This window comes from Copidosoma floridanum, unplaced genomic scaffold (genome assembly GCF_036245765.1).
Source record: "Copidosoma floridanum isolate Cflo_tuat_1 unplaced genomic scaffold, Cflo_Japanese_pri ptg000007l, whole genome shotgun sequence".
Lineage (NCBI taxonomy): Eukaryota > Metazoa > Arthropoda > Insecta > Hymenoptera > Encyrtidae > Copidosoma > Copidosoma floridanum.
In genome coordinates this window covers 3,478,022-3,499,806 of record NW_028321884.1, presented here as the reverse complement: position 1 = coordinate 3,499,806, position 21,785 = coordinate 3,478,022, and the positions used below count along the sequence as shown (strand labels likewise).

General features: G+C 39.8%; 4 protein-coding genes across 5 annotated transcripts; 2 read left to right on the top strand and 2 right to left on the bottom strand.

The window, feature by feature from the left end:
- Window positions 1-28: 28 nt before the first annotated feature.
- On the bottom strand, window positions 29-4,606 carry LOC106637748 (dnaJ homolog l(2)tid, mitochondrial). Of its 2 annotated transcripts, XM_014350678.2 has the most exons (6): window positions 3,882-4,606; window positions 2,759-3,231; window positions 2,424-2,687; window positions 1,894-2,338; window positions 1,061-1,163; window positions 699-781 (listed from the first exon to the last, which is right to left on the bottom strand). In XM_014350678.2, exons 1-5 carry the CDS (start codon window positions 4,078-4,080, stop codon window positions 1,078-1,080), a joined length of 1,467 nt encoding a protein of 488 aa, XP_014206164.2. In that variant the 5' UTR covers window positions 4,081-4,606; the 3' UTR covers window positions 699-781; window positions 1,061-1,077. The 2 variants fall into 2 exon arrangements, with proteins under 2 accessions (XP_014206147.2, XP_014206164.2); XM_014350661.2 differs by lacking the exon at window positions 1,061-1,163 and having other exon boundaries at window positions 29-781; window positions 3,882-4,596.
- A 470-nt stretch (window positions 4,607-5,076) lies between these two features.
- LOC106636897 (Brahma associated protein 111kD) lies at window positions 5,077-10,623 on the top strand. Its single transcript, XM_014349448.2, has 15 exons — window positions 5,077-5,419; window positions 5,513-5,556; window positions 5,647-5,727; window positions 5,807-6,013; window positions 6,094-6,178; window positions 6,465-6,587; window positions 6,656-7,119; window positions 7,188-7,455; window positions 7,525-7,938; window positions 8,019-8,171; window positions 8,246-8,422; window positions 8,509-8,562; window positions 8,703-9,047; window positions 9,119-9,460; window positions 9,535-10,623. Exons 1-15 carry the CDS (start codon window positions 5,353-5,355, stop codon window positions 10,209-10,211), a joined length of 3,501 nt encoding a protein of 1,166 aa, XP_014204934.2. The 5' UTR covers window positions 5,077-5,352; the 3' UTR covers window positions 10,212-10,623.
- MCTS1 (malignant T-cell-amplified sequence 1 homolog) lies at window positions 10,615-12,040 on the bottom strand. Its single transcript, XM_014349437.2, has 7 exons — window positions 11,930-12,040; window positions 11,619-11,671; window positions 11,359-11,511; window positions 11,187-11,287; window positions 10,973-11,106; window positions 10,825-10,892; window positions 10,615-10,755 (listed from the first exon to the last, which is right to left on the bottom strand). The coding sequence occupies exons 2-7, from the start codon at window positions 11,627-11,629 to the stop codon at window positions 10,674-10,676; spliced, it is 549 nt and encodes a 182-aa protein (XP_014204923.1). The 5' UTR covers window positions 11,630-11,671; window positions 11,930-12,040; the 3' UTR covers window positions 10,615-10,673.
- Window positions 12,041-13,801: 1,761 nt separating this feature from the next.
- On the top strand, window positions 13,802-20,806 carry Ubr1 (Ubr1 ubiquitin ligase). Its single transcript, XM_014353509.2, has 5 exons — window positions 13,802-13,945; window positions 14,682-16,998; window positions 17,082-17,849; window positions 17,918-18,691; window positions 18,787-20,806. Exons 2-5 carry the CDS (start codon window positions 14,712-14,714, stop codon window positions 20,340-20,342), a joined length of 5,385 nt encoding a protein of 1,794 aa, XP_014208995.2. The 5' UTR covers window positions 13,802-13,945; window positions 14,682-14,711; the 3' UTR covers window positions 20,343-20,806.
- Window positions 20,807-21,785: the final 979 nt, after the last annotated feature.

Sequence of the window (21,785 nt, the reverse complement as noted above, 5' to 3'; positions counted from 1 at the left end):
TAGCCATATAAGGATCAAATCGTCTGCATAAAAATGTAAAACAAACGAGTACATTTTCGCTTAATCTGGCAGAATAAAACAGTCACTTGAAAAAATAAAAACTCGAAATTTAATTCGTAATAAGGCGTTGAATCAAAACTCAAGGAAAAACGATTCTTTTGGTTCTCAAATGATCAAAAAAAGACAAAAAATGTCATCATTATAAAATTTTGATAGTATTTATTGAAAATTGTGTATCAGACTGTGGTTCGTTATTATTATCGTTAATCAATCGAAAAGATTCATTTTCCGATAAGTTTCGATTACACTCAACTATTTTACAATTTTACAACTTCTAAGGGTGAAGCCGATGCAGCTGCTTCTGTTTATTCAAAGCAACGAACTCCTCGTCGCCTCGTCCCAAAAATAATTAAAAACATTCTACAACTTTAACAACTAGTTTCTTTGGAGGCTCTCATTTACCATGGACATTTGCGCGTGCCCAGCTTCAAATTCATACTCCATACAATTATGTATATCCATTACATATTCACAGTCCCCAAAAGTAATTGTATTTATATATGTGAGCTTAAGTGTCGGTATGAATGTGTCAATGACCTTTCTTACGGCATCTTTCGTCGCTCATTTTCATCGACGTCACTATCTGAGGCGGCGTCCTGCGGCTTGTCCGATGGATCATCTGGCGCAAACTTTTTCGTTTTCATTGTTGGACTGGAACCGTTAAGAGCTTTCCGAATAGAATTCATGAGTTCATAAGGCTCGTGGTAGCACTCTTTTGTACCTAAGACAATAAATTTATTATCTACATGAAATAAAAATGTTTGTTATTTTTACATGTGTTATTAAATGAAAAAAAGAGTTTTAATTGTTCAGGCTGAAGAATGATGTGTGAAATTATGATTTGACATGCAGTTTCCCTAATTATAGAGTGAGATTTGAGATTATGTTAAAACATAAAACACGTTGAATTAAATTTGCACATAATCACTGTGAACAAAACTGTTTTACACAACTTGCTCAAGGAAAAAAAAAAAAAACCTCAAAGGGCGAAACCACTCACCTAACATAAATAATAGTTTATCCAAATATCGCCCTCTTGACCCTACTAAGCAAGCCTTCGCCTTGATTTGTATCACTCGCTTGAGTTTGCTCCGACGTGGGTTCTAGAAAAAGTAATCGTAGTCTTTATATCAAGATAAAACTAATTTTTTTTAATTTTGTAAGAAACATTTCGTGAAAATGTTCATACCAAAGAGAATTTTTCTAGGGTTAATAATGATAACGATACGCTCTGCAGATGTATGACTATTTTGACTGGATTTCAAGTAGGACTTCAATTCACCATGTTTTGTTAGGTATCAAAAAACGCAATAATTTCACTGGTAAATTGTACTTTACGTGTATACATACCTCTGTACTAAGTAACTAATGTACCAAACAAAAGATTCTTGCATAATATTAGAAAATGTTACTGTAGCACACTAAGTTGTATTTATTAACACCCTATAATGTTGTGATGATTATAAAAATCAAACTGGGCAATTATAGTGTATCTGTATGTTCAACAAAAGAACAATATTTAATCTCTACCCAAATCTAAAGAAACAAGAACTTTCGAAAAACAGTTTATTTATTAAACTTGTCCTGATACATACAACACATGATAAATAGAATAAATGAGCAACAGAGACTAAGATGATTAATGCTAGAAAAATTCTCTTATTTACAATAATGTACACGCGGGGAAACTCAAGCGATACTTTCTCTTACGAAATCTAACAACAAACGCGTCACCTAACAATTGTCAATCTCACTTCTCTCTCCTTACACAACAAGAAAGCTTTCTGCATAGTGTCGATCATGCAGATTAATTTTTCCATGACGCGTCCTTACCGTCCTTTTTCATAGTGATGCCGTGTATCGAACCCGGCGTGCCCTCCTCGAGCTCTGCATACGCCTGTATGAGCGCACGCTGCTTCGTATTCAGCGACTGCGGCACTTTTATCTTCAGCTGAACATAATGATCTCCGTAACCGAGTGTATTCACTTTTTTCAAGCCTTTACCGCCCAAACGTACGATTGTATGAGAAGAGGTGCCAGGTCGGATCTGAATGTTCAAGGCCTCGTAAACGCCCTCGACGCGTATCGCACCACCAAGCAAGGCTTGAGATACGCTTATCTCGGCGTCAGTGTGGATATCTGGGCCATCGCGTCTAAAGTACTTTGACTTCTCCACGCGGAATGTCACGAAGATCTCCTTGTTGCCAATGGCTAGCCGAACCGTCTGGCCGTCCTCGACGCCCGCAGGTACTGGTACTGTTACCTTTTTGCGCTGCACCTATATACATAGAAATAAATAAGCCGGTTGTGTTTAAAAGATTTAGAACTAGAAATGAATAAATGGGTATGCAATTTTAACTCACAGACTGTCCTTTTCCTTCACACTCAACGCAAGGATGTTTTATGTACATTCTGGTACCGTGGCACTGCCTACACGTTGATCTCATAACGAAGGGTCCCGTACTAATTGTTTCCATTCCAGTTCCATTGCAATAATGACACTTTATTGGTTTAAAACCCAATTCACATCGACTACCTTGACATTTTGGACATGTATCTATGACATTTACGTTTATGTCTTTATTTACACCCCTTGCAGCTTGACTAAACGTCAGATTCATGATAACCTGAGAAAATAAGTTTTTAATTAAATAACAATGTTTCGAAATAGAAAAACATTATAGAAAATACAATATACCTCTTGAGCTGCTCCAAAACCATATCTGGATTCAGAAAAGTCTTCAAAGTCTTGGTTAAAATTGCCTTGATTAAAACCAGCTTCTCCAAAAATTTTTCTAAACAACTCCTCAGGATTGATAGTCGACTTGAACTGCCAGTTAAAATCTCTGGTGTCGGTGTTCCTTCCGGCTTGTCCAGCCCCCATACCCATTTGTTCTGATGTTGCGCCCCAAGTATCATACTCCTTTCTTTTAGTCTCATCGCTAAGCACTTCGTAAGCTTCTGACACTTCTTGAAACTTTTTACTGGCATTTGGATCATCTTTGTTTGTGTCTGGGTGGTATTTCTTGGCTAACTGATAGTATGCTTTTTTTATATCTTTGCCGGAAGAATTTCTAGAAACTCCCAGTATTTCGTAGTAATTTTTCTTGGCAAATACTCTGCTAGACAAGTGAAATGATCTGTAACTCTGTAGTGTTCCTGTAACGGAATCTAAAATCACAGTATATTGATGAAAATTATATTAAATGCATTGATCAAAATAAAAAATTGAAAGTAAGAATTATAAATTTTTTCAATTTGAGATTTAACATGTGCAACTATATGATACAGCATGAAAGTAAGATAACAATATTACTAGAAAGTATATTATCTTGACTCTAAATGATGGATACAAAGTTGTTGGCAATTAATTTGTAGTTATCAAGAAAAAAACAATGCAAGGCAACAAAAACATCATTTGAATAACAACATTATCTTGCAATGTTTTTGTCTCCACCCCAGAAGCTACAACTACTTGAATTAACCCACACGATCAATCTGACGTGTACAGAAGTTAGTAAAAACCTCAGAAAGTATGAAAAAAAAAAAACCACTAGGTAATCATCGAAAAACGTTTTCTGCTGGGTGCTAAAATATCACATGTGAACCTTCCGCAGGTTATGTCAACCCAATAACCAGAGCCAGCACCAAAGCTCAGAAAAACCTTCGTAGGACCCTTTTAAAATCCACTAATCATACCAAACTCCTTTGGGTTATAATGTACCCGATAAACTATAAAATTAACAAATTGATTGTCGAAAAAAGTAACAACCGGTCGCGTGAAATATGATGTAACAACAGTACACCGAAAAGGTACTCACACTTTGTCGGCCGTAGTCTGGCGCACCACGAGTCGACAGCCTGCGTGGCCGCGGTAGAATGTCGCCGGCATCCTGGTGCACGAAGGGGCAACGAGCTGTGGGCCGATTGAGCCTTGCCGGGCCCAAAGAGCCCCAAACTTCGAGGTTTTAGGATCACGGCGAAGCCCTTACCGGTGGCCATGTTGGCTGAGAGACGCATGCCAGGTTATCACCGTGTCGGCTGGTACTTATATGATGTGCTGTACCTACTTATCGCAATTTTCCGATGATGATCATCAGGTTTCGAGGAGTTGATTTAATGGGCGAGCAAGGAGTGTCCTACGATCATTCTTTAAAAGTATCGACGGGGATTTAAAAAGTCAAGTCCGGCAAATTTGGAGACCCACATGCATGGGTGTGTGTTGACTCTCGGTGCGACAGACAGGACTCACACTCTCACAGGACGATACTCACGGGGCAGTTGATCAGAGATCACTGATGTGACGGAAGCTTGTGATCACTTATTGAAGGGGTAATAGAAAATAATAATAATTCAATCGGGTACATATGTATATGTGTCAAAAGGCAAAAAACTTTGTTTACAAATGATAGCTTCCTACTTAACAACTATATACCAATGAAAACAGATTTTGTAAATGTATTATGGAGAAATGGTATAGTGAAAAAGTATGTGGATTTTTATAAATCCCACGATTTTAGTAACACTGAAGCCTGACGAATGAAGAATCACGAATGCAGGGGACGGCCAATCAGATCACAGTACGGAAGGCGAAGGCGAAAAAATGAAGACCGCTAGATATTTTTTGCTTAATTCAATGTGAACGTTCATATTGAAAAGGGGGTTCCACTGTTCCGGTAAACTCAAATTGAGTGAAAAGACTGAGCAGACCTATACTGTGTTCTCTGTCAGACATAGTTGCGACCATAGGCTTTGTTGCCTGATGGAAAAAGAGGTATAGGTCTGCTCAGTCTTTTCACTCAATTTGAGTTTACCGGAACAGTGGAACCCCCTTTTCAATATGAACGTTCACATTGAATTAAGCAAAAAATGTTTATGTGAACAGCACCGTAATTATAAACCAGCCGCAACTAATCTCAAATGGATTTAATATAAAAAGTTGACGTTGTCTGTGCTATTTGCGGCAAGGATGCAATTTATCTTTTACCCGAAAATAAATTTGGAACACATGTTGGTGACTGCCGCAGTACCGCAAGTGTTCCGTATATATCGTCGTCAATGTGCACGAAGCACAAATTATTCTAGCGGGAGCGGAAGACGCCGCTTCGTTCGGAGGTTAACACTGGACTCTTGAGAGTCAGTTCAGTCAGTGGAGTCTATCTTCCTGTGTACGTCCGCAGAAAGCGTCCACCGGTGTGATTGCTATTTGTCTACTTGTTCCACATGCAAAGAACGGCCAAAAGTTGAGGAACTCATGATCTAATTGATTCGGTGACTTGTGCACTCATCGACATGGCCCTGCCTGCTAATTATAAACAAGTGGCCATTGCCACCTCCAACATCGTCACTCCGACAAACCGTGAGATATTACTTACGAATTAATTTACGCCGCAATTTTTTATCATTGATAATATTTACGGCTTTATCCGATGTCTGTTTTGTTGGTTTATAGAAAGGATCAGAGCATCTGGCAGTGGTGGAGGTTCTAGTTCTAGTGTAAGTAGTAGTAAATAATATTTGTCTGTTGATTGATCATGCATTACCGCATGTACGAATTATGCTGAATTTTACTGCACCACATTTTAGAAAGATAACCAGAGTCCGTTTATACAAACTGCTCATGGACACCCAGGTTTTGTACCTCAGAAAGTTGGAAAGAATACTCCGGTATGTTTTGATTCCCGTAATCTTGTATTTTTCATTTTACTGGTATCATTCATTGTAGTATTGAAATGTTTCTTTTCAGGCCGACTCTAAATTGCCAAAACCACCAAAACCTCCAGAGAAACCTCTTATGCCGTATATGAGGTACAGCAGAAAAGTTTGGGACCAAGTTAAGGCACAAAACCCTGAATTGAAACTATGGGAAATTGGCAAGATCATTGGCCAGATGTGGAGGGATTTACCTGAAGACGAGAAAACAGAATTCATAGAAGAGTACGAAGCTGAAAAAGTATGTTAAATTATTAATTTGGTAATTAATAATAACTTTTACTGCAAAATTTATATTTCATTATTTCTTTTTTTTTTTAGATCGAATATGACAAGAGCTTAAAAACTTATCATGCTTCACCAGCATATTTAGCTTACATAGCAGCCAAAAACAGAGGCAAATCCGGTATGTCAAAGCTTTTAATGTCATTGTTCATTAAGTTTCTAGGTTTTGTCCATTGTATATATACATGTATACATACATAACAAATGTAAATTTTCCGTGTGCTTGCTTAATTTATGTTCCATATAACGTGTACGTGCAACAACTGTTCTTTTTTTTTAATCGTTTTAAATTAAGTTTCAGTAGGGATGCATTAACATGTTTATTTTACATAATACATAGTTTCTTGTATATTTGGCTAAAAACATAGATAAAATTAGACGTATAATATGTTTTGTGTCTAATGCAGCGTTGTGTGCAGCCCAACAAAATACCGACGAACGCGAAACTCACGAACGATCCTCGAGTAGTAGTAAAAGTCAAAGTGCTCAAGACAGAAGGATTGACATTTTGGCAGCTGAGGATGAAGATGGTAAAAAATATGCTATGACTTGATTAGTAACATTTAATTACAAATTTATACAACCGATCATTTTTCAGATCAAGATGATGGATATTCTGTAAAGCATGTGGCATATTCGCGTTTTCTACGAAATCATCGGTTAATTAATGATATTTTTAGCGATACCGTAGTTCCTGATGTTCGTTCGGTAGTAACGACCCAAAGAATGCAAATTTTAAGACGACAAGTGCAATCATTAACTATGCATCAAAAAAAACTTGAAGCTGAACTACAGCAAATTGAAGAAAAGTTTGAAGCTAAAAAAAGAAAATTCATTGAGACGAGCGAAGTTTTTCAAGAAGAATTAAAAAAGCATTGCAAGCCAGCAGTTGACGACGATACATTTAATGAAATGGTTGAGAGGCAGTATGAAATGTTGAAAAGAGAGAGGTTACGAGTTACTGAAGACAGTCGCTCAAAAAATCCACCATCAACTGAGTCAACGCCAAACTCGACTCCAACTCCAACTCCTGCATCCGTGAATGAAGAAAATTCATCGGAGGTATAAATATTTACATCTAAATGAGTATAATCATCTTGCAGTTATAATGACAATAAACAAATTTACAGGCGAAAGATAGCGAATCTTCAGAGACTCCTATGGAGGTGGATAAGCCAGAAGTAAAGAAAAGCACTCCTTCCCCGCCTTGCGTAGATAACAAGCCAGATTCACGTCCTGTTGAAAAAGCACCTGGACCAAACTATCCACCAGTTGGCCCTCATCAAATGCAGCCTCCGCCTCCTCAGGCCGCTCCTCAAGTTTCTCATCAAGGTCCTCCCCAGAATTCTCCTCAGGGCCCTCCACAACAAATGCCGCCTCATCCACCAATGCCACAAGGTAAGAATAAAAAAAATCTTCGTATCCAAGAGATCAATAATTTTCAATTGTAAACTTTTAAATTCTCAGGACATCCTGGCCAACAGTCAATGCCTTTACAGCAGCAAATGAATCAACAGCAAATGATGCCACCTCATCCATCCCAACTTCCTCCGGGTCTTATGAATCAACAACAGCAGCAACAAATGCCTGCGCCACCCCAACCAATGCCTTCACCTCAACAACAAATACCTTCACCTCAACAGCAAATGCTTCCTCCGCAGCAGCAAATGCCCATACATCAGCAACAAATACCTACACTTCAACAACCAATTCCACCCCAACAGTTGCCCCCTCAGCCTCCGCAACAGCAAATGCCTCATCAGCAGCAGCATCATCAACAGATGCCTCCTCAGCAGCAACAGCAACAGCAGATGCCTCCTCAACAGCAACAAATGCCTCCTCAACCTCCACAATCTAGAGCTCTGCAGCAAATGCCACCAGGTGAGTCATTCAACATTTTTTTTTTTTTTTTTTTTTTATCAAGTATCGTAATTTATGTATAATTGGTCTTGTAAAATCAGGTGGCCCACATAGTCAGCAGCAAGGACCTGGCCAGCAGCAAATGTCTCATGATCAACAACACCAACAACCGATGCATCCACCTCCTACACAAAGTGAATCAAGTTCTCAACCGCAACAAATGCCTCCTCCGCACCAGCAGGTTTCACCAACAGGTAATTCATATTCGTGAACATTTTTCAATTTTTTGCAATTTTTTTTTTTTCATTTCATTTCATATGCATCTTAGGTCCACCTAATCAACAATCAATGCCTCCCCAACAAATGCCCCCACAACAATCACAGCACATGTCACCATCACAGCAGCATCAAATGCCTTCTCAGCAACAGCAACAAATGCAAGCACAACCTTCAATGCCTCCTCAACAACAAATATCACATCAACAGTCGCAATCCCAAATGACTGGTTAGTTAAAAAGCGTTTTTTTAGAAAATTTTTTTTTTATAAAACCAATTGCACAAATTGACATCTACAAGTTTTGCATTCTTCAGGATCTCCTTATCATCAGCACCATCTACCCCCTCACCCATCTCAAATACCGCAAGGTATAACAACGTTAACATTTTTTTATATGTTATAAATATTGATAAATAAAATCATAAACTTACCATTGCATGACATCAAAGCTATAATCTACTGTAAACTTGCATCAAGTACACTCAATAATACGGAGTGATACTTTCAGGACCTAATCAGCAGCAGATGCCACCCCAACAGTCACCGTTACCTCCTCAGCAGCAACAACAAATGCCTTCCCAGCAGTTGCTAAGTCAACAACAGTCGCAACATCCTTCCCAGCAACAACAATTATCCTCTCAGCATCAACCTCAAATGCCCCCACAACAAGGACCTCAATCTCAGCAGCAGCAACAGCATCAACAACAACAGCAGCAGCAGCAGCATCAACAACAACAACAACAACAACAACAACAACAACAGCAGCAGCAGCAAATGCAATCCCAACAACAAATGCCGCAAATTCCTAATCAACAAGGAATGTCACCTCAAGGACAACAACAAATGCCAACAGGTATATAAATAACCATTATTTCAATATTTTCTGCAATTGAAATGAAGTAATAAAGAGAAAACATTTTTTAGGTTTACCTAGTCAGCAGCAAATACCCTCTCAACAACAACAACCGCAAATTCCTCCATCTCCGCAACAGCAGATGGGTCAGCAGCAACAGATACCATCTCAGCAACAACAAATGCCACCTCAACAACAGCAAATACCCTCGCAACAGATGCATCCTCAGCAACCACCCCAGATGCCTCCACAACAACAGCAACAACAACAAATGCCCCCTCAACAACAGCCGATGCCTCCGCAGCAGCAGCAGCAGCAGCAGCAAATGCCCCCACAACAACAAATGCCAGGACCGCAAATATCTGGTTCTCCTTATTCACAAATACCACCACATCAACCAAATATGCCTACAGGTGAGTACGCATTCAAAAGTTATTATTTTTAATAAACCTTATTTTTAACCACTATCTGGATAAATTTATGTCAGGTCCCCCACAACCAGGCAAAATGCCTCAAGTGCCGTCCACAACAGCAGCCGCAGCTGTAGCTGCTGCAGCAGTGGCGGCAGCGAACGCCGCGGCTAATCAAATGCCGCCTCACCAGCCACCATCAACAATGATTCCTGGACATTCGATGCCTCCGCATCAAGGGCCTCAAAATCCTCCAATCCACCCACCACCTGGTGCGCCCCCAGGTCACGCACCCCCGCCTGGTATGATGCAAGGCGCACAAGGCTACCCTCAACAATACCAGCCACCTGGTGGCCAACAGCCCCAGACCGTACCTCTGGCCCCGCGACCACCTCATCCTGGCTATGGCTATCCTCAGCAACAGTATCATCAACCGTATGCCCAGTACTCGCATCCTTATTACCATCAACCGTACTCGCAGTACCCGCCACATGCGATGGCACGACCACACCAACACGGATCGCATAGTCCACACGGACCACACAGTCCGCATTACCATCCACAAAGTCCACATGGAGATGTTTCTGGTGCCAATCCTGCCATGGGTGGGGCTCCAGGCGGTGCGGTGAACAGCTCAGAGCAAGGTGGCGGTGCGCCTACATATCCACCTGTTTCGGTACACAGTGAAAGCGAACGCCAGGGTGCAGTAGAAGGCCAGGATAGCCAGACAGATGGCAAATCGGGCTCGGGTTGAACGCCATGGCCTCATCCCGAGACTTACTTATCACAGGGACGTTGATTGAGGAGAACCAGCTTGATCGACGATCGTCCAACTATTATTTAACTAGGTGTAATTGTAAAGTAAATCAGGTAGATTACATAAGATTGATATGTAGTGATAAGTAAGAACAATAATGAGGATGCGATTTTTGTAAGATGTGTATTTTCCAAAAGAGTAAATAATGCATCTTCTTGCAGCTAAAAAGTCACTGGTTTTCTCATTGAGTTTTTTTTTATCTCATTTGTTTACTTTGTCATAAAATATATTATACTTGTACGTAAGATTGGCAAATTCAACGAACCTCTATGTAAAATATATGCAGAGCAACTTGTATGTTGCGATCACAAGATTTCATTAAATAAACATCAAATTTTTTAATGTAAAAGTCTTGTTTATTCTTAAATAATTATATTTATAAAATTTTTGCGTTATAAATTATTTCACAGCTTTCATTTGCCACAAACCATCGTTCAGGTAATGGCAGTTCTCTACTCCTATTCCTTTGTTAACTTTGGCACTGAAAATGAACATACAATTATAAAAAAAAATTTGCTTCTCTTTAAATTTTGACATAATCTACACTCACATATCTTCTGTTGATAATGTTGTTGTTCCAACTGCTAAGGCGTGCTGCTTTCCTTCTGCCATTATAGCCTGTTTTAATTAACAAAAAAATTAACTTTATATTTGTTCATACATGTAACCAACGATTGAACTATTGTTTGAATACTTACAACAACGATTCCCTTTTCAGCTGGTGTCATTCGAGCTCCCTTGGAAGTCAACCCAGGACACATAATATTTGCACCACTTAGAACAAATTTAATAGCACCTTTGTCAACCTGCTGCAGTGGTAAGAAAAATGGAACTAAAACATAACAAAAATTAAAATGTATACTTGCAAGTGGAATTTTCACACCAGAATAGTAAAAACAAAAGAGCAAATACATTTGTGAAGAAGTTTCAGAGTCGGCATCCAATTTCCTTCCCTCTGTCTGAAAAATAGCAGTTCTCCAGCACTGTTCACTATAATCTCGATATGGTCGTGGCTACAGCAGTTAGGACATTTTAATTTGTTACCATGAATATTTTAATTCAAAAAAATCAATAATAAACAAACCATTTTACAAGCTTGAAGTTATCTTTTTTGGGCAAAATTTGATCAATGTACTTGTCTAAAAGTGGATAGGACTCCAGTAGTTTTGTACGAATTCCCTTCTGCACAGAACTTTTCAGTTGTTGTACACTGGAGACGCTGTCCTTTTCGTCAAATCTGTGTTAATAAATTTGGCAAAAATATAAACAATCGTTTTAAAATACATTCACGTCAATGCCCAATGGCAAACGATATTGTTGACATTTGAAAAATACAAACGTTACTTTTTGAACATGGCAAATAATCTTGTGAACCTTTAGTTGGATGTTCGATAGCCCTGCAAGATGACAATTATGCAAAAAAAGTAATTATAAGAAAATAAATTATCAAAAATATATATTTTAAAATAAACTAGGTTAGATTTCGATACTCATCGACAAGCCAAAAAGCGAAGGCCGCACACACACCGGACAGGAGCAGAAATAAAGAGTAAAAAAGCGCCAAATTCTGTCATATTTCAATTTGAAATTTTGTCTGCTAGTAAGGTTAAACAAACAAAAGAATTTACTTATCGGTAAAATTTTTATATACTTACCTAGTCCTGAGAAAACTCTTCGATTTATGACAAGATGCAATTGCAAACAGTACTAAAAATTTCTAATGTATGATTAATATTGTTGACGTTGAAACTGTTGAGATATAACTTAAAAGTAAGCGCATTATGTAACGTATATTAGTTTCACCTCGTTCACCTATGCCATTAGTATGAAAAAGGTAGGATGAGAATTTTTTTTATTAATAGTACAAGTTTCCTCTTTTTCATTTCTCCAAAACTTTATCAAGATAAAATATTCGCATAAAGCGCGCAAGGGCTGGGGGCTGGGTATGCTGGGTGGGTAGCACCAGCACAATCACAGCAAAGATATACATATATACGTATACCTAAAAAAACTCAAAACCATTTTTAAGCACCAATGGTGTTGTTTTTCAACAATCTAGTGGTTTGAACTCTGATTGAAAGTTTGCTTTTCCCAAAGATAAATAAAATAATGAATTTTACAAAAGTTGTAAACATTTATTATAAACTATTGAGGCAAATTTTTTTTTCTTTTTGTTTTTCGTCATATTGTATGTATCTTTATATATATGTATTACAATAAATATTTCTCTGTTGTTCCTACCCCCGCTTTCGTAAGTAAAACGATTGCGATTGCGAAGTGGCAGAGTGTGAGATTAGTGAGAGCTTCACGGTTCACGCTTTACGCTTATTTTGCGAAAGATAAAAGATTCGTCGTCGGATGGAAAAACAAATCGCTGCTCTGCTCTGCTCTCCTACCTAATAATCTTGTGACTCTTTACACAAACACTGTATCTGATTTGATCAAACTCCACCTAACATGTAAAAAAAAAAAAAAAAAAAAAAAAAGAGAGCGCCTAGCTGCACAGATTAATCAATCAGCAGAGAATTCTTGAAAGAAGTCTAAGTATACTTGAAAGTTGAAAGACAAAGCGCAGCTGAGCAGAGAGAAGAGAAGGGGTAAATCGTCATACTTATAGGTATATTTGAAAACAAGTATCAAGATGAAAAAAAGAGCCATATTGTGTATACTTGTATTGTTGTCGTGTGCACTGTGTGTGTGCAACGTGCAGATTGCAGAACGTACTGCAGGTGCAGTCTGAAAGTGAGTAGTATAGGTAATATTTACCTATAATTGCAAATCGGAGTCATGGGAGTCATTGATGGTACTTACTTGTTAAGTACTCAGTGAGTTCTACTTACACGAATTTTATGCGTAAGTAAGTATATATAAGCTTACGTGCCATACCTATAACTTGCTCAGCTGGTGTGATGCTTATAATTGCTGATGTTGAGCGAAAGAGAAAGGGAGTATTCTGATCTCTTTAAAAACGTTCCATTGTCCATGTTAGTGCACACGAGAGCGAGGTAGGATATGTAGAAAAGGATTCGCGAAAGAGAGAAAAAGAGGCAAAAAGAGAGGATGGCCGAGGCGAAGCAGCAGCTGGCATCGTCACCCTCGTCATCATCGCGACGACGAGAGTCGTAAGAATAAAGATTTTCCCCGAGAAAGAGACACTTTCTCTCCCTCTCTTGACTTGAGCTCTAGTGCTTGTGCAGAAGTGTTCGAACTCTGAAATTACTGTCAGCCAAGTTCAGTAAACATTTTGTCATCTGCGGGTAAGGTATATATTATAGAGAGAGAAAAACCATATTGCGCGTTGTATATATAGGTACTGACAGTATAATTTCACAAATTCAGAGCTCAGCCTTAGTCTATATTATATTCTCGCAACTGCGGAGCACATAATCTGTCGTGTGTGTTTTATTTAATTTATTTTTATTTTTTTCTATTGCACAGCTGAGCTCTCGTCTATACATATACGATCAACAAACCAGGGCAGCGCTCGCTATGATACGTTTCAGTCTGCCTGCCCTTTTTCTCTCTCTCTCTCTCTCTCTCTCTCTCTCTCGTTAGCCTATCTTTCTCTCTCTTTTTTGATAATCAGCACCAGAGCAGAACAAATCTAATCCTCGAGGATTTTTTTTGCATTTGGATTTCGGCGTCGTCATCGTGCAATTCTGCCACGACTGGTGAGTGTATTACACTTTTGGAAGTCGAGACTTACTAAAAATAGGCACTTGCATTGGTAAGAATCCAATGTGCGCCTAAATGAGACATTCTCTTCTCTTTTTTTCTTTTTTGACTCTCCCTCCCACCCTCTTGCCTCATCATCATCCACACCACATCATTTGCTCATTCTCTCTTTTTTTATAAGTACCTCTTCAGCTGCTTACCTTACTGATTTTCTATTGCTTTTTCTTTTTTTCATCCCAACGTCGATTCATTGTGATATTTATTAAGAAAATTCAATAGTTTGACTGAATACATAATTGCTTGCCATTGTGAAGACGGATTTACAATGTTTTTTTTTTATCTTATATTTACTTTGTTCTTTCAAACAAAGAACAATACTGTTTCTTGCAATCTTTGAATATTGTATTGTATTCATTCATAGCGTATTTCCGTCTCACTTTTGTCCTAATAATAATGTTTCTTTCAACTTCTTTTTCTTCCCATTATCTTTTGTCATATCAACTTTATAAGTGTAAAAAAATCTATTTTTAGCTTAGATTATTTTACAATTTTTATTTTATTTAACAGTGTTTGTGAGCATAAAAAAAAAAATTTTTTACTCCAGTTAAAAACCAGATGAATGAAAAAAAAAAAACGATTAAAATGAATTTCACGACGATTTTTTTTTTTTTTTTTTTTTTTTTTTTTTTATAAATATATACTTATGAGTTTTTGCTTTTTTTTTGTTTTCAGTAAGCAGCTGTTCTGCATGATCAATTACAGATGAGTAAAGAAAGTGAGGACCCTGAGGGGCACAGCATTGCAGATGTGGAATTGTCCCTGACAATGCCCATCATAAAAGATTCGCCATCCCCAGTTCAAGTATGGATGGAAAAAATGGACCAAGGAATCTTGTCCAATACTCACTTCAAAGAGTATTGGCGGATTTGGGTTCCAAAAATTTACAGGCTAGAACCAACCAATAACTGTTTGGAATGGATCTTTGATGAGGAAGACGCCCAAGAAGCTTTGTACGATCCACTAGAAGAATTCATTTGCAATGGAAATCCCAGGGAAATCTTGAAGCAGCTCAATCAAAATGACAGACCTCCGTCAATATGCGGCAGAGTCTTCAAAACTGGAGATTCTACGTATAGCTGCAGGGAGTGTGGGATGGATTCAACTTGTGTCCTTTGCGTAGATTGCTTTAAACAGTCTGCCCACAAAAATCACAAATACAAAATGGGAATTTCGATCGGTGGCGGCTGCTGCGACTGCGGTGACGTCGAAGCTTGGAAAAAGGAACCGTTTTGTAAAATACACTTGGTCGGCATTGAAGTGAAAGATGCTCCATCGAATCGACTACCAGATGACATGTCCGAGAGAGCAGCAATTACGTTCCAGGCTGTACTGAAGTACTGCTACGACTTGCTCTCAATGGAACACAGTCCCGGTCTCCCCGCCGACCTGTGTGTTAAAGAATCCACGGACGACTTGTATTCGAAAAACGACACCTATTGCACTGTACTGTTTAACGACGAGTCCCATACGTTTGACCAAGTTATCGTAACTTTGACTCGTAGTATCGCATGCACGCAAAGAGAAGCCATAGAATACGTCTCAAACATTGACAGAGAAGGTCGGGCGGTCGTAAAGTGTTCGGATTTTCAGCATTGCAATGAACTCAAGCAAGAGATCGAAAAGTTCACGTCTCGCCACAACAATCGACCGCTCAAAGTGCTCGTCAAGCATGCACACGTTGTCGCCCATCAAATCTTTGCCATGAAGCTTTTGGGATGGCTACAGCAGTTTATCAGCCATTGCGAAGGCTTTCGAACGATCTTTAGTCAGGTGGTACTCAATGCCAAGCATCCAGACCTTCCCATTCTGAAGGGTATACTCCTGAGGGACTTTCAGCTGTGGAAATCAGCGCGAGCTTGCTGGCATCGGCTCTTCATCTCGGGAATGCTTACCGAGTACGAGAACAAAAAGTCCCTGGCCGTTGTTTTCACTCAAAACTACGGCAACGTGCTCAAGGACTTTATCAACGACGATCACGATCATCCCTATTCCATAGCTTCAATGTCCGTTCAGTTGTTTACCGTGCCCACCCTGGCCCATCTTCTTATTGCTCAGCACGACGCACTGCACAAGCTGCTCAACACTTTCATCTCGGAGTCTCAGTGCAGGTGTAACCCCCACGGCAAGCTCGAGTTCGATCGAAATAGTCCAAACAACGCGTTCAAACGTGCTCTCTACATCCTCTATGATCTTCGTTATCTGCTTAGTGCAAAGCCAGAAACTTGGACAAACGAGCTTCGTCGAGGATTTCTGGATGGCATGCAGAGATTAATGCAGCTGCTAAACATGATGCAATGGATGGACGCGGTCGTTCGCCAGGTTGGACAGCACATGGAGTACGAGCAAGAATGGGAGTCTGCATTTAATCTGCACATCAAGCTATCGCCTGTAATAAGTTTGGCACTTGAGTGGTGTGGCTCGGACAGTTACGTGCTGATTCGAGCTTTTAGATTGGTACTGCAGAAGCTAGAAGAGCAGCCGGGCAAAGCGCACATCAACTTCCGTGAGGTCGCCAATCACTGTGCCTCCTGTATACACTATGACGTTTCGACCGAGCCGGTATCCATTCACCTGCCGCTCTCGCGGTTCCTTGCTGGACTCTTTCTCCATCTTGAGAAGCACAATCTGAGCTTCCAGGGATCAGAGATAATCAGCAAAGCCACGATAGAAGAGCTCATTGAACCGGTGCTGAGAGCCCAGGCAATGGTGTCTCAGGTTCAGGCGCAGATGTGGAGGCGGAACGGTTATTCTCTTATTCACCAATTGTATTTCTATCACAATGTCAAGTGCAGAACAGAGATGCTTGACAAAGATATTGTGTTGCTTCAGGCTGGAGCAGCTCTTATAGAAAGCAATGAATTTATTATTCACATACTGAACAAGTTTAATTTGGTCAATTGGGCTCAAACTGATTTCGAGAGTGCTCTTCTCAAAACAAGCGAAGAGGATAGCATCCGTCAGACTATTAATCTCGTGGAAGAATTCTTGGGTATGTCACAATTATGCAGCATATTTGGAAAAAACGGTCAAAGATTTTTTTTTTTTTTTTTCTAACATTTAAAATTTTTTCAGGACTTCTTATAACAATAATCGGAGAACGATACATGCCGGGAGTAGGTCAAGTGACGCCAGACGATTGCTTGAAGCACGAGATAATTCAGCAACTGTGCATTAGTCCAATGTCGCACTCAGAACTGAATAAAACTTTACCAGAGGGTGTGCACCACGAGACGGGAATGGAACGCGTAATCAACGAGGTCGCAGATTTTGTTAAGCCTAAAGTCGCCTCAGCTGGCAAAGGTGTATATAAGCTCAAACCTGAATGTTATTCCGAGTACAATGTATTCTTCTATCACTACACAAAGGAGGAACTGAGCAAATCTGAGGAAGCACAGCGTAAAAGGCGCAAGGCTAACAACGAGCTTGAATGTTGTCCGCCTCCAAGGTTACCCAGACTCACGGAAATGTTTAATTTGGTGACTAATCTGCTGCAGTGTGACGTCATGTTGTCGATGATCTCTCTTGTTCTCACTCGTACCTTGGATCTCAAGGCCAGAAGCTTTTCGGAAGCTCAAGTACACAAGGTTTTGCATCTGATTGGCTATGCTTTGCAAGAACAAGAATCTGGGTACTACCCGTTCTTGAATTTCACCGAAAGAGCAGCCCAATGGGATATTTATTCGTTGCTCAAGAGTGTGAGCAGCAGCCCAAGGATCGAGTCACATAAAGATTTATTGACTTGGGTGCTTGAAAAGTACAGCGAGGTGACCGGTTCTAACGCAGTCAAAACCGAATCAACTTCACCTGAGCCCACCAAAAGTGAAGAATCCAAAAGTTCAGGTGAAAAATTATTTGGATAATTGACGAGCTAGCCAATCTATTAACCAATGAATTAAATTTCTTTACAGGTAGCCAAGAATGGCGCATGAAAATGGCAGCGAAAAAACGAGCCCAAGTAATGGCTCAGATGGCTGCCATGCAGAAACATTTTATGAATAAAAATGCCGAACTATTTGAAGAAGCTGGGGCTTTAGACAGTGGTGTTAAAACTGAGCGAGGCTCGGCCATGGATCTGAGCGAGAGTCTCGACGAAACATTGGTCGCTCTTGGCCCGAGACAAACGAACCGTTTTTGTCATGAAAAATCCTTCACGTGCATTCTGTGTCAGGAAAATCAGCCCGTCAAAGCAGATCTTCCTGCTTTAGTGTTGGCGGCATTCGTTCAACAATCGACGGTGTTGTGCCAATTGCCACCTCGGGAACGTAGTAAAACAGAGCCGACGTCGCTTTACTTGTCGTCACACCTGGGCGCTTCGCCGCACGCGAGTACCTGTGGCCATGTAATGCACGCAGCTTGCTGGCAAAGACACTTTGATAACGTGCTTACCAAGGAAAATCGACGACCGTACCGACTTCGACAACCAGCTAGCTTCGATGTCGAGAAACACGAGTATCTTTGCCCACTGTGCGAGTGTCTCAGTAATACCGTTATGCCACTATTACCGTCCATCGGTCTGCTCCAGCCAACCCCTACAGAACAGCCAGAACTGACGTTCGACCAATGGCTCGATATTATGAGCTCAGTTTGCAAGTGCAAGGGCGCTGATGAAAAGAACAATGATTATGTGAGTTCGCATGATGAGAGCTGCCGATACTGTAAACTCAGCTCCCAAAAAAATCCAGGTAATATTTTTTTCTTTTATCTAATATCTTTAACATTTAAGAAATTGTTTTTTGTTCTTTCATATGATTAAAAAAAAAATCATTCTATTTTAAAGAAGTCGAAGCGGAAGCGGCCAAGACTCCACAGACACGGCCGAATTTTGTGTCTTGTCCGATCGAAGCAATAAAATCCCACGGTGAACTCGGTGACGCTCTACTAAAACTGTACAGCCAGCCCGGACCTCAACTGTCGACCAACCTCATAGAGATGATCGAGCTGTTCACTCAAACGACCTACACCAAGGGCTTGAAATGCGATCCCGACGATAGCGACCCTCGCGTGCCCTTGCTTGCCTGGCAATCTACGGCTTACACCGTTCACGCGATCGAATTTTTATTGCGAGAAACGGACAAGCCACTGCTCGGAGCTCTGTCATCCAGACAGAGGGACAGTATTGAAGGCCTCGCGAGGATATCAGCCATGGTGGGTGCTACGTGGCCGAGCAAATCGACTCAGTCCACGTCCCCGACTGGAGTTTGTTCGGAAAATATCGCCGAGTTTGCTCTCTCTTGCTTATCCCGTCTTCTCGACTATAAAAACAGTAGCTGCGACCACAGCATCTTGAGCTGGGACCCGTTTGGCATGATCGTCACATTGATCTCCTCCATGGCAAATTTGCTCAGCGCGAACGGTGACAATCCATCGATCATCACGGGAAACATTGCGGAAATCCATGCCGTGCGTCTCGTGTTTACCGCTCTAGTCGTCAAAATTCTCCTGCTCTCCAACTTCGAAGAAGACGAAAAAATGGATATTGATGACGACATCGACTCCGACGTAACGGAAAAGACCGATGAGATCGCTGACCATAGCGCGCTTGCTGCGCTCCTGAATTCTCTCAACGTTAAAACCGGAAAGTTATCGCTGGCTGAAATTTGGAAGCGGGTTAAAGAGTGCTGCGGCCCGTTCTTACGCTGCTGCATTCTTTACTTTCACTACGTGACGGACGTTCCAGCACCGGTGGAGCTGACCGTGCGAGGCGGTGACACGTACGAGAATATATGCCGATACTTGGGCCTGCCGGAGAGCTCTGCTTCTCTGTTCGACTCTGACAAAGTCCTACAGTTGGCTGTTCAGTGGTCGAAGCATCCGGGCATGGTTGAAAAGGACAAGGCGGTTCGCGAGCCTCTAAAGATAAATCGGCTGGTCGAGCTGCCGGATGACTACAGCGAACTCATGAATCAGGTGTCCATGTTCACTTGTCCGAACAGCGACAAAGAGGACTCGCGGAATCCAACAAAGTGCCTCGTATGCGGCCACATGCTCTGTTCCCAGAGCTACTGCTGTCAAACCGATCTCAACAACGCCAATGTTGGCGCGTGCACGAAACACGCGAGCCAATGCGGAGCCGGCGTCGGTGTATTTCTGCGCGTACGTGACTGCGAAATTATCTTCCTTCGCAGCCCGTATCGTGGCTCTTACGGCTGTCCTCCGTATTTGGATGAGTATGGCGAGACGGATCAGGGCTTGCACAGGGGTAACCCGCTCAAGCTTTGCCCGGAGAAGTATCAGCGCTTGAACGAGATGTGGCTCAGCCACGGCCTCTACGAGACCATCGCTCGGGCCACTGAGAGCTCGAATAGCGCATCCGGCCAGTGGCAGCACTTTTAATTACTTAAAAACGTTGAAGTTTGTCGCGTGATAATAATCGTGGTGATAACGCCGTAGCTTTTCGGTAAAACAAAAGCCTTGAGAAATTATAGCGTGGATTGTTGAACCTTTTGATTGTTAATTTTTTACTTGGTTTAATTAAGTTCAATTTTTTTCCTGGTCATGACAGCTTGTGAAAAATAACACGAATTATTCTGTTAAGCAACTCAGCTGAATAGATCTAATGAATACATACATCGACCATTTTTTTAAAATAATCTGAAAATGATGATAACTCGCGATCTTTTGAAATTACATGCCTCTTTTTGTTTTCTTCCATCACTGTTTGGTGATTGATAATCATAGTTTTCAACAAAATAAAGAAAATTAACAATCAAAAAGTGACAGTTGCGCAAGATTCAAACGCTCATTGTGATGTCAAAAAGCCACCATATTTTGAGAATAAAAATTAGTATTAAATATGATTCTTTTTAGTTATCAATCGAATGAGTCATTGATCGTTTCTACTCAATGAAAATATGTAAAGTAACGAGACGGCTTGTAAATTTAATCGGATATTATATAATGTTATACGACACCGTTTCTCATTGTTTTTTCAGAGTTTACTGGTCATTCTTATATTTTTAATTTTATTTTCATTATTCTAATAGTAATTATTTTTAGCAATAATTATTAATGTATGATATTAATACTTTTCACCTCATAATTACAAATAACATTGCCATTTTGTAAATTAAAAAATACACAAGGCTGTCTTATGACATGGTAAACACTAGTTACTTGTGTGTTTATGATGCACTTACAACATTGATTACCAATAATAGACGGTTGTTTCGAAATTTGGTATAAACAGTGATTCAAATAATTAAAAAAAAGTTTGTGAATGCACTATTTTCTGTTTTATAAAGGAAAAGTACTTGGGAAAAAAAAAAAAAAAGATACGAAAAGAAAAAAACGTAATCATCAAAAATAATAAAAATTTTATAGAGTTTTTATTCCAAAATAATAAACATTAAATAAAGCATATCTTTATGTTTACGTATGCTCGAATCGTCCACTGAATTTTGAATAGTTACGTAAATTGATTAAATTTTTATTTCACTGTAAGTTTGGCAATTTAATTTTTTTCCGCTATACATGATCTTTATTGTTAATAACTAGTTTGATTTTTCATGTAATTTTTAAGATACTGAAACTAATAAAATTACATAGATCGCATAAAATGCTGTAAATATTATCCTCATCTATATTTGTTTCTATATGCAATTTTAATTTTTTTAATCCATACGAAAACCTTCATACTCAGTTAGAATCCGCAACAACTTTAGTAGATTTCCATATTACTGAGACGATCATTTTAAAATTAATTTTAAAACATTTAAAGCAGATGTGTGTCGTAAAAAATAAGTATAAGATAAATAAAGCTTTACTCTTTAGGCGATT